Genomic DNA, 17,922 nt, shown 5'->3' with positions numbered 1-17,922 from the left:
AACATCCTCTACCACCCTGGAAGTTATGTATCAGGGCCCCTTCATTCAGCCCAATGCCCCCTTCTCCCACCATCTGTACAGTAAAGGGGTAATTAGTGGAGATTACCAGGCCCTACATGCTGAGCGGTTGATATAATACCACCCGTGGGACATCAAAGCTTCCCCCACCCCTACCGCTGGAGGATCGGTAGGTGCCCCAATACATTGCTATGCCCAGGGGTCTACACTGCTGTTGACGCACCTGTGTGTGTGTGTGTATATATATATGTATGTGTGTCTGTGTATATTATTATTTATATACATTTGGTCCATCTAGAATACTTTAACTGACCCAGCATATACTGGGTCACCTAAGTGTCCATCTCGGTGCTTTGCTTCGCCCCTCTGGAAACCCCCTTCTGAAAATCCTGCGTTTGCCACTGAGGGGAGATGTATTAAGCCTCAAAAAGAGATAAGCGTGAGGGTGATAAAGAGTGATAAAAAGCCAGGCAATCAAAGACAAAAGGTTTGGACAAATGTATCGTGCGCTAAATTAGCAGCCCCAAAACCACATCCAAAAATTGGAGAACCACTCCAAAGAATAGTTACATACAATACCGGGTGGGATTTGGCAGGTATTCGAGGCGCTTTGCAAACATTCAAGATGAGACCCCAAAAAAAGAACAAAAAACCACAACAGTGTAATATGGCTTTAACAGTACAAAACAGTTCAAATGATACTGAAGTTGACTCGTACCGAATTGTTTGGTCTACATGGGGAGTAGACAATAAGGCATAGGGAGGGACATATGCTTGTCACAATGGAACCAAGAACTCCTCTCACTTTCCTTAAATGCTGGTGAATCTCAAACGAATAAGAGAAACTTCATGGTGCAGTAAAACATACTTTTATTGGCACACAAATAAAAACATGGCACAATGTAAGGGATCTTAGGACTCTCACCATTCAAATATGTCCACAAGTGATTGTAGACACAAAGGCATAAGATGTTTGACCATCACAGGCGTCCCTGGATACTGGCTGTAAGGTGAAGTCCGTCCGATCCCCTTTCAGAGTGCTCCTAAATGACCACTGCCAACCGGTTTCGATAACTTGCGGTGCCTTGAGAAAGATACCACAAGGTATCGAAACCGGTTGGCAGTGGTCATTTAGTAGCACTCTGAAAGGGGATCGGACGGACTTCACCTTACAGTCAGTATCCAGGGACGCCTGTGGTGGTCTAACATCTCATGCCTTTGTGTCTACAATCACTTGTGGACATATTTGAATGGTGAGAGTCCTAAGATTCCTTACATTGTGCCATATTTTTATTTGTGTACCAATAAAAGTATGTTTTACTGCACCATGAAGTTTCTCTTATCCATTTGAGATTCACCAGCATTTAAGGAAAGTGAGAGGAGTTCTTGGTTCCATTGTGACAAGAATATGTCCCTCCCTATGCCTTATTGTCTACTCCCCATGTAGACCAAACAATTCGGTACGAGTCAACTTCAGTATTATTTGAACTGTTTTGTACTGATAAAGCCATATTACACTATTGTGGTTTTTTGTTCTTTTTTTGGGGTCTCATCTTGAATGTTTGCAAAGCGCCTCGAATACCTGCCAAATCCCACCCGGTATTGTATGTAGCCAGGCAATCAGCTCCTAACTGTCATTTCTCAAACACCCTTTATTGCCCTCACATTTAACTCTCCTTAATGGTAGACATGATCGTACAGCCAGGTAGCAGTTTTATTTCTCTTTTAAATTGCCTTTTATTGATCCCTGCAATAAAAGGCACCTGCATCAACTTCCAAGCCTCAGCCGAAAATTAGCACAATTGATCCGACTGCATACAGTATATCCCCTCAATGTAAAAGTCAGTATTGAAGCTACGTGTATGGCCCACAAATCAACCTTCTAGATGTATTTGTTTCACAGTCAAAACTGAACAACCCCTAATGAAGTCATATTTTAACGAAACGCGTTGGGGTTAAGTCTACTGGGAAAAAATCTTGTCTATGTACACAAATACTGGAAACACTATTAAAAATCTTTTGCTAATCTTTTGCTACAGAGTGAAGTTTTATCACCTTTTATGAATTTTTTATGAAAATAAACAAACATTCTATTGCTTTTTTATAATTTTTTAGATTGGGCATTAAATTGCTGACTATATTGAGGTGTGCTGTCCATTATGTGTTAACCATTGGGTTGTAATATTTGTTTTATATATTATTATATATGTATGTACTGTATGCATATTAACTTAATAATTATATGTTAAAATAGGGGGGGGGGTGTCAAAAATGTTGTGCCTAGGGGTGGCCTGACCCCTAAATTCGCCCCTGGGGGTGGACCTTGTGGTAAATTTACATGCCAGAAAATATGTACTGTAACTATGGTTACCACCACCCAGCATGGCTAGTGCAAACTCGATTTGGTGCTAGTATTGTTTATTAACAGAAAAGAAACATACAATAAATAAGTCTGTACTTTTCCATCACAAAACATAACCCAAGCATTAAGTCAAAGCAACCAATCACATAATTGCATTAATTACTCTCCGTACACTAGCCAAGTAAAATCTCCTATCTGTTCGATTGCTATTGGCTACAGTGAAATATTGCTTTTTTACTGAAGAATTTACCAGGTGTTTTGTATAAACTGGTGAGGAAGATTGAAAATGGCGACTGAAGCATCCCAAAATGTGCTTACACTGTACATCATTTACATCTAATTATTTTTAATCTCCACCCGTTGCCTTTACAGTTAGTGACTCCAGTGATGAAATAAGGCAGTGGGACAAGAATAAGCAACTTAAAATACAACTATCTACAATTCTACAGGACAAGCTTTAATACCTGAATATGAAGGCAAAAACACAGGGCCCTTTCTTTTATAAAGTTTGCTTAAGCAAATCTCTAAAACAAAATAGTGTGTAAAGCCCACACAAATAAGCTATGTCTTACAAAAGCATTTGCTGGTTTATCAGTACAATACCCCTTTCACACCGCTCAAATAACCCGGGTACACCTGGGTCACTGTGAGGTGTGAAAGGGCCTTTTTGAAAAGTCCTGAGTCCAGCAACCCGGCAATCCGACCCGGGTTAAAAGAAGGGTGTTACCCGAGTCGGACCCAGGTAGCTGGGCAGTGTGAACAGGTAACCCAGTTCCGTTCACTTCTATGGAGGAGGAAACAGCATCACCTTAGTGCTGCCTCCTCCCCCGCCGTTGAACCCCACCCCCCAGATGATGTCAGCGACCCGGCAATAAGCTGGGTCGCTGTGCGCCACAGTTATCGCAAATGCTGGGTTGCTCCTGGGATGGACCCGTGTCCAAATCCCACGTGTGACCCAGCATTTGCGATGTGAAAGCGGTGTTCGTATTAACACAGGCCCAAAGCCTACCCCTAAATTGCTTCTGCAGCTAAAATCTTCTCTTCTCCTACTCTTTTGCCCTACCCTAACCTTCCCTCAATTAAATGACATCCCTTTGTGGAAAATGTAACTTCTGTTTGACGGAGTGTCAGTCAGACAGTGCTGACAACAAGTATGAGTTTCAGGGAGTGATTCTATCATGGACTACAGTGGGCAGTGCTGGTTGATCGATAGCACCGGATCAGAGAGGATAATTTTCAATAAAAGCAATGGTTAAAAATTCTGGTCGGGACGTTATAAGGATCACATCCGTGACGTGCTATATCCAGCCTCTTACTACATATCCAAAAGGTGTATATGCAATAAGAAATGTGTAATGAACGACTCTCGATAAGAGCTAGACTTTACGGTTTTGGACCCTGGAGTCCCTCTGTACAGAGCAGAGTGACATCGGGGTCTCTGATTGGATCCCTATCAGGGGATATTGCTATAAGAAACACATAGGTTTCTATTGTTCAGCTGAGGTTACCCACCGCATTAGAGCACCTTGTGGAAAATGCGACCAAAGTCCAAACAGCTTTATTTACTATTTAGTACATCTGCCCTCTATCACTATAATGCTACATTATAAACTTACATGATTACCTCGTAAAACACTATTCAATTCAAGTTGGATGCTGAAACCCTTCCTTCTGTATTCGTTTTCAAAGTAAACCTATTTATTCCCACCCAAAAAATTGTAATGATTATTTTCCTATGAATCAGGCTGCAGATTAAAGAGTAATAAGAAATATACACTCTACTTTCCTTGGCACAAGAAGTATAGGATGGATCTTCTGACAGAAAGGTGTCCCGTCTTTCTGCTGTAAAACAAAGGACGCCCCAACCTATACTATACTTTATATAACAGCTACTTACAGGGCTTTTTTAAAAGGCGTAATACACTAGAGCTCAATATGCTTACTGCGCTGACAGAAAAAACGGTGGCCATTTATAACAAAGTCATTTCATAAAGTGCAAGCGTTAAGGGGCCTACACACGGGGAGATTTTGCTTAGCGATCTGAGCAATGCTAGATTGCTCAGCACACATCACTGCACAGAGATGTGTCAGCGATCTGCCAGGGACACTGGCAAGCTGGATATAAATCACCAGGCAACAGTGCCACACATCGCCATTTTGTAAGCAATCTGTACAGGTTGCATAGAAAATTCACTGAAATCACCCCATGTGTAGGCCCCATTACATTTAGACACTACTATAGGAAAAATGGTTACTCTACTGTAACTAAGGGGTTGATGTATTAAGCAGTAAAAAGTGTGTAGCTGCTTCTACCTATCATTTTATAGACTGCGGGTCAAATGCACTAAGCTTCAAAAGTGATAAAATGGAGTGTGATAAACAACCAGCCAATGAGCTCCTGTCTGACATTTTTTAAACACAGTCTGTGACACGGCAGGTAGGAGCTGATTGGCTGGCTGTTTATCACTCTTCGTTTTATCACTTTTGAAGCTCAGTGCATCTGACCCTGTACTTGAGAAATGCTACTTCGTATTTGATTGGTTGCTATGGGAAACTTCTCCACCGATTATTTTCTCGACTCTTAACTGCTTAATACATCAACCCCTGAGTTGTTTTTCTTTTTCTCTTCATAGTAGAGCCATGCTGTAATCTGAATTTTCATTCCCTTCTAACAAATTAACTTTTTACCTTGCAAAGAACTACATGTGCTGATGAGGCTTATCTAAATACCAGAAATAAATATATAAAGAACAAAATAGCAGCTGGAGTTTACAATCATTTTGCAGAAGTTTGGCCACTGGTTTGTAGGCAATATGTCCACTGCAAGTGTGAACAAAATGGCTGCCACGAGCCAAAGTTTTTTTTTTTAGTTTTTTTTTTTATTCAGTTTGAAGTTGTTGATGGCTCAAAAAGAGAAAAAAAATGTAGTAAATAGAGTGCGTCAACAAGTCAGTGACACAGACAATGAAATCCACTTTCTAAAAGGTATCAAAGAGTTATCCAGCAGTTGGGGTTTTTGATGATTTGTTGGTGAGGATTCTAGTTTATGGAAAAATTTACAATAGTATTACTGTATTGTATGTTTCCAGTGGATAATTAAAACAGTTTTTTGTTTTCCAGTGATAACAGTTTATACTGTTCAATTAGTATTCCAATCCTTGACTCTAATATCAAGCTTTCCAGTAATTGTTCATGTTGTGCATTGAATGGTAAATGACAGTATATCAGCCCAAGGAGCACGTACATCCCTTATTCTTTGCTGGACGGATGTCTCAGAAATTGTGCTTACTTATTATTACACAATAATAATTAGGTTGTGCGATCCTAAGACGTGTTCTGATGGAAAACAGACAGAATGTGCTTCAGGTGGAAAAGCCTCTCCTTTAACGATGTCATGGATAGAATAAGCATCTGGTATGTGGGGTCCAGTGGTAACACAGACAGCAGCCACCAACACCAGGATGGGCCGTCTGGGGACGCCTGCAAAAAGGAAAATGAAAAAAAAAAAATGAGGATTCAAGAGCAACACCAATATTTAGAAATGAAGTCAATAGAACAAAGTAGTAACTCCTATACCCCAATTATTTTCTCATTCTAGTTTGTGGCCTGAGAAGGTCAATCATAAGAAGTCTTTAATCAAAAACTGTACAGGATATTTCTTTATATACTCCTAGCTCAACAAGTTGATTAAATGACTTAAGAATATTTACTTTTTTTTTTTTTTTTTCCCCAATTGAAACTTTAGTGCCAACTCTTTAGTACAGTGGTTCTCAACCTCGGTGCTCAGGACTCCCACACAGTACACGTTTTCCAGGTCACCAGCAGCTGCCCTCTGTATCACCAACTTTCATATTTTTAAAATGCGCAGGTGACCTGGAAAACATGAACTGTGTGGGGGTCCTGAGGACCGAGGTGGAGAACCACTGCTTTAGTGCATACAAACTGACTTTTGGTATCTGGCCAGTGTGATCCATTGAGTGGGAGGGTCCTTGCCTTGGTCATACCTTGAGGACATTTTGTACGGTGTCCTGCAGCAAAAGTGCCATCCAGTTTTTTGTTGGTCTGTCTGGTGACCATGGCAGGTATGGGTCATAGGATCGACCCAATAGTTCAATCGCTATTGGTCAACACCTTAAAAAAGGATGAGATGGCTACGATCGACAGGGATAAAAGGTTGATACACGCAATAGGTCGGCATGAAAAAGGTCAACATGGATTTTTGAATTTTTTTGGTGTCCATCGACTCATGCCGACATGGACACCATATAAGTGTAAACTTATGTATACTTTTTCTATGTCGACCTTTTCCATGCCGATCTATTTTATGTGTCAACCTAATGCTTGTAGACCTAATGACCGCATCCTACACAGTGCTGTAATTTGCCACTATACATCAATGGGCTGGACCATAATGATGTGATTCACAGGGAGCTGCATACACAAACACACACACACACACACACACACACAACCCTCTTCATTGGAGTAGTTGGTATCTGCACTGATTCAGTAGGTTTTTACCCATTTACAGGTATCCTTTCCCATGACCAGGAGACCTGTTTATACTTTCAGGGTTTTCTTTCTTGGATATAGGGAAATTCTGTCTTGCCCTGGAAATTTGGTAAAATAACCTTATCAGCTTTTGGGGGTTCTTTTTTCTGTACTTGTTTTTGTTAGCTTTAATTTATAAAGTGTGAGGGCATACACACGGTGAGATTTACACTATTTTTCTATTTATAAAAGCAAAATCGAATCGAAATCGAATGCACATAGAATGGTTTAGCAGCATTCAATCCCAATGCGTGCTCACGTTTAGAGGAAATCTAAAAGAAAATGAATCTTGCCAGGCAAGACTATATAGTAGAAATCAAATGCCAGATTGAATCGAACAGCATATCAAACCAAAATCTTATTGAATTCCACATCTAACCGTATGTGCTCACTATAATGTTTGGGGGCAGGGAAAGAGGAAGGATCAGTGCAGAGGTTTAGGTTGAGCAAAGCAGTATATGCAAGTCAATTTGACAATTTGGTACTTGTGTATTATCACGGCGCCCAGAATCCCTACGTATGGCACCGTAGGGAAATCGCATCCCATCGCATGGGCCAATATAGCGGCGATGCGATTTATTTAAAGTTAATTTATTCACTGCTCATGTCCCCAGGCCATCTCATCGCATGGCATCGCACCTCCCAAAAGTCGCATGCGATTTTATGGGGTGCCATGCCAGACACCTGGATGGCATGCAATTATGTTTGAATGATCCCCCCACTATCCATGCCAACCCGAAGCATGGCGAGCGCAGCAAGCCCCGCGAGGGGTGGCGGAACGAGTCCATCCGACCTTTTCATTCCCCCACTATCCACGTCGGCGTGGAGTTGATTTTATATAGTGTGGCGAGCGCAGCGAGCCACTGAGCCCGAAGCGTGGCGAGCCCGACAAGGGGACGCGCAATCCATGTAAAGTAATCCACGTCCCCTCGCGGGGCTCACCACGCTTCAGGCTCGGTGGTTCGCTGCACTCGCCACACTATATAAAGTCAACTCCACGCCGACGTGTATAGTGGGGGAATGAAAAGGTCGGACGGACGCGTTCCACCGCTGCTCGCCACGGTTCAGGTTGGCGTGGATAATGGGGGGTCATTCAAACATAATTGCATGCCATCCAAGTGTCTGCCATGGCATGGCACCCCATAAAATCGCATGCGATCAAAAAATCGCATGGAATTTTTCGGGAGGTGCGATGCAATGCGATGAGATGGCCTGGGGACATGAGCAGTGAATAAAAAAAAATCACATCGCATCGCATGCGATGCGATTTCCCTACGCAGAATAGCCCTCTACGCATTTGGCGTAGTGGGCGCCGTGATAATACACAAGTACGGACAATTCTATAAAATACAGTGAGATGAAGTTTTTAGTTGGTTACTTATGTGGAGGTGCTCACTTGAGAGTGAAATATATATAGTTTTGGGTTGCAAGAGACAAATAACTCTTTATTGGGGCAATCTTTAGTATTGGTTAATGTATGTCTTTTATTTAAATTAAATAAAAGATAAGAAAGTGATGTGAAAGTCTGTTTATTTATACAACAATATCCAAGGATACTCAAAGTTGGTAGTATAACCACAGTCAAATATGATAGTCGGGTATTGGTGTTTACTGTTGGTCACATACAGTCAAGGATAGTACTGTATATTATGGGTCAGTTAAGGTGCTTAAAGTATAGCTAAAACATGTACACTAAAATGACACTAACATTTTCTACTATCCATTTGGGGATAATGGCTTCCTGAAGCCATCTACGGTGAAAATAGTTAATGAGTGAGTATAATTGGACCCGCCAGAACGCTGCAGTGTACTTCAACAGCACTGACGGGAGTCTACCGGCAGACACTTCACCCCCAAGTTCAAGGCAAGGTACTTAGGTCACTTGAGCACCCCCACCTACCAGCGTCTAATATGAGCCACAGCATTCATCATCATAACAGTGGAGGACAAACACATTCCGGAGGAAAAATCCAATTGGTAACACATGTACTGATTGTCTATGCACATGTATGTTCCCCACCCTCCCTGATGTTTTTGTATACCGGTATTCGCAGCCTTTTGTGATGATTTTTTTCATTTAAATGTACCACGTTGCGCATATTAAAGCTACCCACCTTAATCAATTTTATTTGAATTGTATTTTATTTGACTTTGATTACAATTCATTTTTAAGAGTTTTTTTGGTACTTGTTTCCTAGCAAGGTGCCCACTAAGCTAATTGCTTAGTGGGCTATTCTGCGTAGTGAAATCGCATTGAATCGAATGGAGCATTTTAGTGCTGTGCAATGCGATGCGATTTTTTTATGTAATTTATTCACTGCTCTACAATAATATGATTGTATGACATACCAAGAAGTTTTAGGCACCCCCCCCCCCACACTATCCACGCCACCCCGAAGCGTGGAGAGTGCAGCAGAACGCGTCCTCTGACGTTTTCATACCCCCACTATCCACGTTGGCGTGGAGTTGATTTTATATAGTGTGGCGAGGGGACACGTAATACATGTAAAGTAATCTGCGTCCCCTCTCCACACTATATAAAATAAACTCCACGCTGAAACCTCTTGGTAGGTCATACAATCATATTATTGAAGAGCAGTGAATAAATTACATTAAAAAAATCGCATCGCACGGCACTGAAATGGCCCATGCGATGCGATTTCACTACGTTAGCTTACGTAGAAAATCTGGGCGCCGTGCTAGGAAACAAGTACCGCTTTTTTACTTTACTATATGTAATTGAAAGGACCAGGGAGCCATTAATATAAAAATAAAATAAAAACTTGTCTTATCTATAACCACTTTAGTCTGACTTTAATTTGTTTATATATAAAACCAATATCTCTAGTGATTGTCAGCGCGGAGTGACACCCTTCGGTGTACTACCTTTTTCATTTTCTACTATCCAGCCTTAAGTATCCTTGGATATTGTTGTATAAATAAACATACTTCATTTCACATCACTTTCTTATCTATTATTTTATTTAAATAAAAGACCTACATTACTTTGTGCATCACATCATTTTATTATACTGCAGAGCCGTAACAAGACTTGTGCAAGCGGTGCTGGGCTTTGCCGTTATGCAGCCCCGCAGCTATTGCTTGTAACTAGCTTGTAACCTGGGGGGGGGGTTGGGGGCAGGGCTGAAGTTATATGACTCATCTAATTTAGCCCCGTCTCCTATATGCAACTGTGCATTTCCTATGATTATCCCCTGTCCTGGCCCACTTTGCTAGGAATCAGGAAAATAAGGTAAGTATGCCTTAGAGATAGTCATTGTCACTGTTATGTCACTTAAGCATATCCACACAGCAGAACTTCCAGTAAGTTTACACCTCTGTCAAGAAGATAATTCTAAGTGCCAGTAAGTATTGACACTGCTAAAATAATTAATGGCAATAACTTTGATTCTATTAAGGCCCCATAAAAAAAGCGCAACTTGCCTACTTTTGAAAACTAGTTTCAGGGAGATTATAGTTGGTAGTAGAATTTTGCACAGCACCTAGAAGCGTGGGCTGAGAAAATAGGATTTTGGGTACCTACCGGTAAATCCTTTTCTCGTAGTCCATATGGGATACTGGGCTTCACTACTATGGGGATTGAGACCTCCGCAGGAGAGACAGGCACATAAAAGAACTTTCAGTGTGGGTGCACTGGCTCCTCCCCTCAATCTCCCTCCACTAGTCAGTTAATGCAAAAACTGTGCCGAAGGAGAGCTTGTGAGGAGTATGTGATAATGTATTGTGGTGAGATTCATCCAGCACACCCAAGGGAACAACAACATATAAAAGAGGTGAATCCTAACAACTTAAGAGGACACCTGTAACTAGAAACACATCTATGGATATATCTATCCTATAGAAAAAACAAGGCAATAAGCCAAACCATGAAATAGTATCTAACAGCAGAAAAGCCGCACCGAGGTGGGCTCCCAGTATCCCATATGGACTACGAGAAAAGGATTTACCGGTAGGTACCCAAAATCCTATTTTCTCTACCGTCCAATGGGATACTGGGCTTCACTACTATGGGGAGGTCCCAAAGCTACCAGAACGGGTGGGATTGTGCGGATTCTGCTGTAGAACCGCATTCCCGAACTGGGAATCCTCCCTGGCCAGGGTGTCAAACTTGTAGAACTTCACAAATGTGTGTTGCCCTGACCAAGTTGCGGCCCTGCAGAGCTGCATTGCCGACACCCCTCGAGCAGCCGCCCAAGAGGTACCTACAGACCTGGTTGAATGAGCCTTTACTGAAAAAGGAAGCGATAAACCAGCTGATGCATAGGCCTGTTGGATAGTAGGTACTTGTTTCCTATCTGGGCACCCACTAAGTTAATTGCGCACCATGCTATTCTCCGTAGAGAAATCTGATCGCATCGCATCGTACACATACACGATATTGAACGATGCGATGCGATGCGATTCGATTTCCCATAGGAAACAATGTGAAATGGCTCAATTTAGCCAAATTATCATAGGAACAATAGTAAATGGGCCAAAAACACCCCTGAACATTGAAATGTCCCCCCAAAAGTAGTTGACGCCACCCCGCCATCAACGTGAACCCGAAGCTTGGCGAGCGCAGCGAGCCCGCGAGGGGCGGCGGTACGCGTCCTCCGACCTTTTCATGCCCTACTATCCACTAGGGCGTGGAGTGAGAATAGAATAGTGTGGCGAGCGCAGCGAGCCACCGAGCCCGAAGCGTGGCGAGCGCAGCGAGCCCCGCGAGGGGCCGCGGATACCTTCACAGGTAAACGCGTCCCTTCGCGGGCTTCCCAGGTGTCCGCGTCGCCATGGACACCTGGGAAGCCCGCGAGGGGACGCGTATAACTGTGAAGGTATCCGCGTCCCCTCGCGGGGCTCGCTGCGCTCGCCACGCTTCGGGCTCGGTGGCTCGCTGCGCTCGCCACACTATTCTATTCTCACTCCACGCCCTAGTGGATAGTAGGGCATGAAAAGGTCGGAGGACGCGTACCGCCGCCCCTCGCGGGCTCGCTGCGCTCGCCACGCTTCGGGTTCACGTTGATGGCGGGGTGGCGTCAACTACTTTTGGGGGGACATTTCAATGTTCAGGGGTGTTTTTGGCCCATTTACTATTGTTTCTATGATAATTTGGCTAAATTGAGCCATTTCACATTGTTTCCTATGGGAAATCGAATCGGATCGCATCGCATCGCATCGTTCAATATCGTGTATGTGTACGATGCGATGCGATCCGATTTCATTACGGTGCCGTACGTAGAAAACCTGGGCGCCCAGATAGGAAACAAGTACCTAATAGTACATCTTATCCACCTGGCAATGGTACGCGTTGAAGCAGGTAACCCCTTCTTCTGCGCATCATAGAGCACAAAAAGGCTGTCCGTCTTCCGGATCCTCGCTGTGCGCTTGACATACCCTTTAAGGGTTAGGACCACATCTAAGGACTCAGGTATATCCGGATGTGCCGCGCTAGAAGGGACCACAATAGGTTGGTTTAGGTGGAACCCTGACACCACCTTTGGAAGGAATTGTGGTCTGGTCCTGAGCTCCGCCCTATCGTTGTGGAACACAAGGTAAGGGCTCCGACATGATAAAGCCCCAAGCTCGGATACCCTCCTGGCCAAAGCCAGAGCCAGCAGAACAACAGTCTTCCAAGTGAGGTGTCGCAGTTCAGACTCCTCCAGTGGAACAAACTGGGCAGATTTCAAGAAAGTGAGAACCACTTCCAAATCCCATGGTGCAGTGGGAGGCACAAAGGGGGGCTGGATCCTCAGAACCCCCTGTAAGAAGGTTTGCACTTCCGGCAAGGCCGCAATCTTCCTCTGGAAAAACACCGACAGCGCGGAGATTTGGACCTTTAAGGAACCCAATCTGAGCCCCTTATCCAAACCAGCCTGCAGGAAGCGTAGCAGGTTGTTTAGACGAAAGCTGGCCGGAGGCAAGTCATTTTTCTCACACCAGGCAATATATCTTCGCCATATGACGTGATAGTGGGAAGCCGTCACCGGTTTCCTGGCCTTGATCATTGTATTGACAACAGAGGGATGTAGACCCTTGTGGACTAGGATCTGCCGCTCAACCTCCAGGCCGTTAAACGTAGCCGCTGTAAGTCCTGAAAGACGAACGGGCCCTGGAGGAGCAGATCTTTTCTTATGGGCAGACGCCACGGGTCTTCCACTAGCATGGCCTGAATGTCCCCGTACCAGGCCCTTCTTGGCCAATCTGGTGCCACCAGAATGGCCTCCGTCCCCTGATGCCGGAGCCGCTTTAGCACCCGAGCCAACAATGGGAGAGGTGGGAACAGGTACACCAATTGGAAATCCCAGGTCCAGGTGAGAGCGTCCACCGCTATCGCCCCTGGGTCTCTGGTCCGTGCACAGTACATCGCTACCTTGTGGTTTAGTCGTGAAGCCATCAGGTCGATCTGAGGGAGCCCCCACAGATCCACTATGGCCTCGAACACTTGAGTGTGAAGGCCCCACTCTCCCGGGTGAAGGTCGTGACGACTCAGGAAGTCCGCCTCCCAATTGTCGATCCCCGGGATGAAAATGGCAGACAGGGCCTGGACATTCAGTTCCGCCCAAGACAGAATCTTTGATGCTTCTCTCATGCAGGGCATGCTCTTGGTACCACCCTGCCGGTTTATATAGGCCACAGTGGTAGCATTGTCCGATTGGACCTGGATCGCCTTGCCCTGTAACAATGGAGCTGCCTGTAACAGGGCATAGTAGACCGCCCGCAACTCCAGCTTGTTGATGTGCAGGCCTGACTCCAGTGGAGTCCATCGACCCTGGAGGCGGACTCCCTGTGTCACCGCCCCCCAGCCCCTCAGGCTGGCGTCCGTGGTTACCAGAGTCCAATCCTGGATCTGGAACCGTCTGCCTGCTAACAGATTGGATGAATCTAGCCACCACTGTAGCGAGATCCTGGTTCTTGGTGCAAGTCCAATCCTTCTGCGCATCTGCAGGGGGGAGCCGGACCACTTTGTCAGAATGTCCAATTGAAAAATCCTGGAATGGAAACGGCCAAATTGTATTGCTTCGAATGAAGCCACCATCTTGCCTAGGAGTCGGAGGCAAAGATGGATCTGTACCAGAGGAGACTCCAGAACCTCCCTGACCAGCTGCTGAAGTGCACTGACCTTTTCCATCGGCAGAAAAACTCTTTGTTCCGATGTATCCAGTATCATGCCCAAGAAAACCATCCTCTGGGTCGGAACCAGCGATGATTTGGACATGTTCAGAATCCACCCGTGGTCTCTTAGGACTCGTATGGACAGATTGAGAGCACTCCTCAAAGCCTCTGCCGACCCTGCCTTTATTAGCAGGTCGTCCAGGTATGGCACGACATTCACCCTTTGGAGTCTGAGTAGTGACATCATTTCCGCCATTATCTTTGTAAAAACCCTCGGGGCAGTCGACAGGCCGAAAGGCAAGGCCCAGAATTGGTAATGGTCGTTCCCCAAGGCAAATCTGAGATAGATTTGGTGTGGGGGCCAGATAGGGATGTGTAAATAGGCGTCCTTGACGTCTATGGAGGCCAAGAACTCCCCTCTCTCTAGGCTGGCGATCACTGAGCGCAAGGACTCCATCCTGAACTTGAACACACGCAGGAAGGGGTTCAGTGATTTTAAATTCAGGATGGGCCTTACTGAGCCGTCTGGCTTCGGTACCAGGAATAGGTTGGAATAATATCCCTGGCCCCGCTCCGTGCTTGGGACCGGTACAATTACCTGAGACTGAAGCAGCCTGGTAATGGCCCCCTGGAGGCGAACCTGGTCCTCCTGTGATGCTGGAAGAGCCGACCTGAAGTATCTTCTGGGAGGGGGCTTGTCGAATTCCAGCCTGTAACCTAGTGAAATGAGACCCCTGGCCCAGGAATCCAGACCCGAGGCGTCCCACACATGACTGAAATGCAACAATCGCGCTCCCACCGCGAGAGAGTCTCGTGGCGGGAAAACCCCGTCATGCTGCAGGCTTAGAGGACGCTGCGGCATTTGGACGGTCCTGGGTGCTGGAGGAGTTAGGCTTCCTAAACTTGCCTCTTGTGCCTCTGTTGGAGGCTTCCTAAACTTGCCTCTTGTGCCTCTGTTGGCATTAGAGGCGCCCCTGGCCTTGGGGCGAAACCTGTTCCCACGAAAGGACTGCTGGGAAGTACCTGTGAAGGTACGCTTCGCCACCGTGGGAGCTGATGGGAGGAAGGTAGATTTTCCTGCCGTGGCCTTGGAAATCCAACCGTCTAATTCACTCCCAAAAAGCCATTCTCCTGTAAAGGGAATACCCTCCACACTCTTCTTTGAATCTACGTCAGCAGACCACTGACGTAGCCACAAAGCCCGTCTGGCTGAAACCGCCATGGCTGAATTACGCGCGTTTATTGCGCCCAATTCCTTTTGCGCTTCACACAGGATCTTAGCGGTATCCTGAATGTGCCGCAGGCTGTCGCCTATCTGGGCCACAGTCATGTCACCTAGCAACCCTTCTTGAATCTGGGTTGACCAGGTATGAATGGCCTTAGCCATCCAGCAGCTGGCTAAAACTGGGCGTTGGGATGCCCCACTAGCCGTATATATGGACTTGAGGGTAGCTTCCAGCCTCCTGTCCGCCCCGTCTTTAAGGGTGGATACACCTGGGACCGGTAGCAACACCTTCTTAGAAAGGCGGGAGACAGATGAGTCCACTACCGGTGGCTCCTCCCACTTCTTCCTGCCCAAAGGTTCAAAAGGATAGGCATTTGTGAACCTTTTTGAAAGAGTAAACCTTTTATCAGGGTTTTGCCAAGCAGCCCTGAACACAGTTTCTAACTCCGCTTGCTCAGGGAAGTACACTGGCTGTTTCCTCTGAGTCATGAAGAAAGGATCTCCTTCTGCGGATGCCTCCACTGGGAGATCTAAAACATCCCTGATGGCCCTGATAAGCGGTTCAGGCCCATGCACTGCTGCCTCAGGGACTGGTTCCTGCAGAACCTGCTCCTCACCCTCCTCTAGTATGTCCTCATCATCATCGTCTGAATCAGGGGCCATCGCAGCAGCCGGTCTCTTTTGAGGCTGTGCGAGAGGAGGTACACTAAGAGTATGAAGAATATCCACCCTGGCAGCTAACATGGACAATTCTCTCTGAACCCTCTGCGTTTGCTGAGTGTTATTGGAAAGCTGTGAAGCCACAGAATCCAACAGGGTCTTTATGTTGGAGGCCCAAACAGGCTCCTGCTCGTCAGCCTGAGACGGCCCCACAAGCTGTGGGGGCACCCCACTGATCTGAGTGTCAGCACTACTGGGCTGTGGTGACATACAAGCCTCACAAGTAACCTGGGACTGTGATTTTGGCACAAACTTGGTGCTACACACCATACAAGTGAACTTTTTCACCATGATGAGACAGTACTACAATGTCTGCAGTACAACACAACCCCCACGCAGTCACACACGTGCACACCCCACACAGCTGGATTGTGAAAAACAGACTATGTGCTTGTTTTATGCTGTGTTAAGTAACTAATCAGTGGGGAAAAAACAGAGCAATTGGGGAGCCAAGTGTACCCTTAACCTGAACTCACAGATCTGGGTGAGCTGGTAACGCTAAACACAGTGATATAAACAAACACAGTGTCTGAGTAAGCCAGATAGCGCAACAGCGCTAAATCGCTATAAAAAACCTGCTGTCTCTGCCGTGCTGCAAGTACCCGGATCCACCACGCCAGTGAGGAGCCCTCTGTAATGGAGTCTGGCAGCGTGTGAAGAAGCAGGAAATGACAGCGCGCGCCCAGCAGAGCTTGGTCCCGCTCTGAGTGAAGCCCCGCCCCCTGTACACGGAGCTGGCGCTTCTATATATATATATAAAGGTGTAAAATATATATATAATACATTATAACCTGAGGGGTGTCCCTGTTGGTCCAGCGGCAGCACCCCTATGCCAGTTACCAGACGCGGTGTTCACGCAGTCCCTGCTGGAGAGCCGCCATTACTAGCCGTCGTCTTGCCGCACCAGAAATGGCTGCGGGGACCCCTTGTGGGACCCCCAGCCTGTACTCACCACTGAAGTCTTCTGACCTGTCAGGGGTGTGCGGCGGCTAGGGGACTTGCTCGCCACAGCGCAATGCTGTGCGGTGACAAATCCCACGCAGGACCGAATTGTCCTGTAGCAGGGTCAGCTCTGCACCTGAAGAGGTCGGGGACTGACCCTTCCCCTGACACCCACGAAGCAGGACAGCTGTGTGGTCACCACAGCGCCCCAAAATAACAAACTTTGAAAATAAATGTAGAAAAACTCTGGAGCATCCAGAAGCACTGCCTCTCCTGAGGCACATTTTTCAAAACTGACTAGTGGAGGGAGATTGAGGGGAGGAGCCAGTGCACCCACACTGAAAGTTCTTTTATGTGCCTGTCTCTCCTGCGGAGGTCTCAATCCCCATAGTAGTGAAGCCCAGTATCCCATTGGACGGTAGAGAAATAAAGTGAAATCGGGCCAAATGGCATCTGCTTGTCATCCGAATCAACCTGATGTGCACATCGGGTCGGAGTCTGACGCGATAAATTGTATGTGCAGCCGCCAGGTGCTTTTTAGCACACCTGTGATGTATCGCATCCAATTTCCCTTGAAATCCCCTGGGATTCAAGGAAGGGATGGAGGTGAAGGCAGGGGAAGGCCCAGCATTTTAGGGGCATCCTCATAAAAATGTTGAGCGTTTCCCAACCAAAGCAGATGTTGCCTGCTTGGGACGGGCGGCTGGCGTCACACGAGTCGCCCCAAATTCGGCGGGTAGTGGATGGAATAAAAGATAGTCTAGACCAGTGGTGTCAAACTCATGACCCTCCAGCTGTTGTGGAACTACACATCCCAGCATGCCCTGCGGCAGATTTTATATAATGGATTGCTAAAACTGTGGCAGGGCATGCTGGGACATGTAGTTCAACAACAGCTGGAGGGCCATGAGTCTGACACCACTGGTCTAGACTGACTTATTACTGAGAACTTCTCTCCTGTTCGGCTGCATGTGAAGAGGGAGACGTG

General features: G+C 46.1%; 1 protein-coding gene across 1 annotated transcript in view; it reads right to left on the bottom strand.

Annotated features, from left to right (window-relative positions):
• Nucleotides 1-1,572: 1,572 nt before the first annotated feature.
• The window catches only part of LOC146074039 (LON peptidase N-terminal domain and RING finger protein 1-like), a 78,931-nt gene continuing 62,581 nt past the window's right edge, over nucleotides 1,573-17,922 (bottom strand). Inside the window, exon 11 of the mRNA XM_083181735.1 lies at nucleotides 1,573-5,860. Within this exon, the coding sequence (XP_083037861.1) occupies nucleotides 5,705-5,860 (156 nt within the window). The 3' untranslated portion in view covers nucleotides 1,573-5,704. The remainder of the gene's footprint in view (nucleotides 5,861-17,922) is intronic.

This window comes from Crinia signifera, chromosome 4 (assembly GCF_055691185.1).
Source record: "Crinia signifera chromosome 4, ASM5569118v1, whole genome shotgun sequence".
Lineage (NCBI taxonomy): Eukaryota > Metazoa > Chordata > Amphibia > Anura > Myobatrachidae > Crinia > Crinia signifera.
This window is presented reverse-complemented; position numbering and strand designations above follow the sequence as displayed.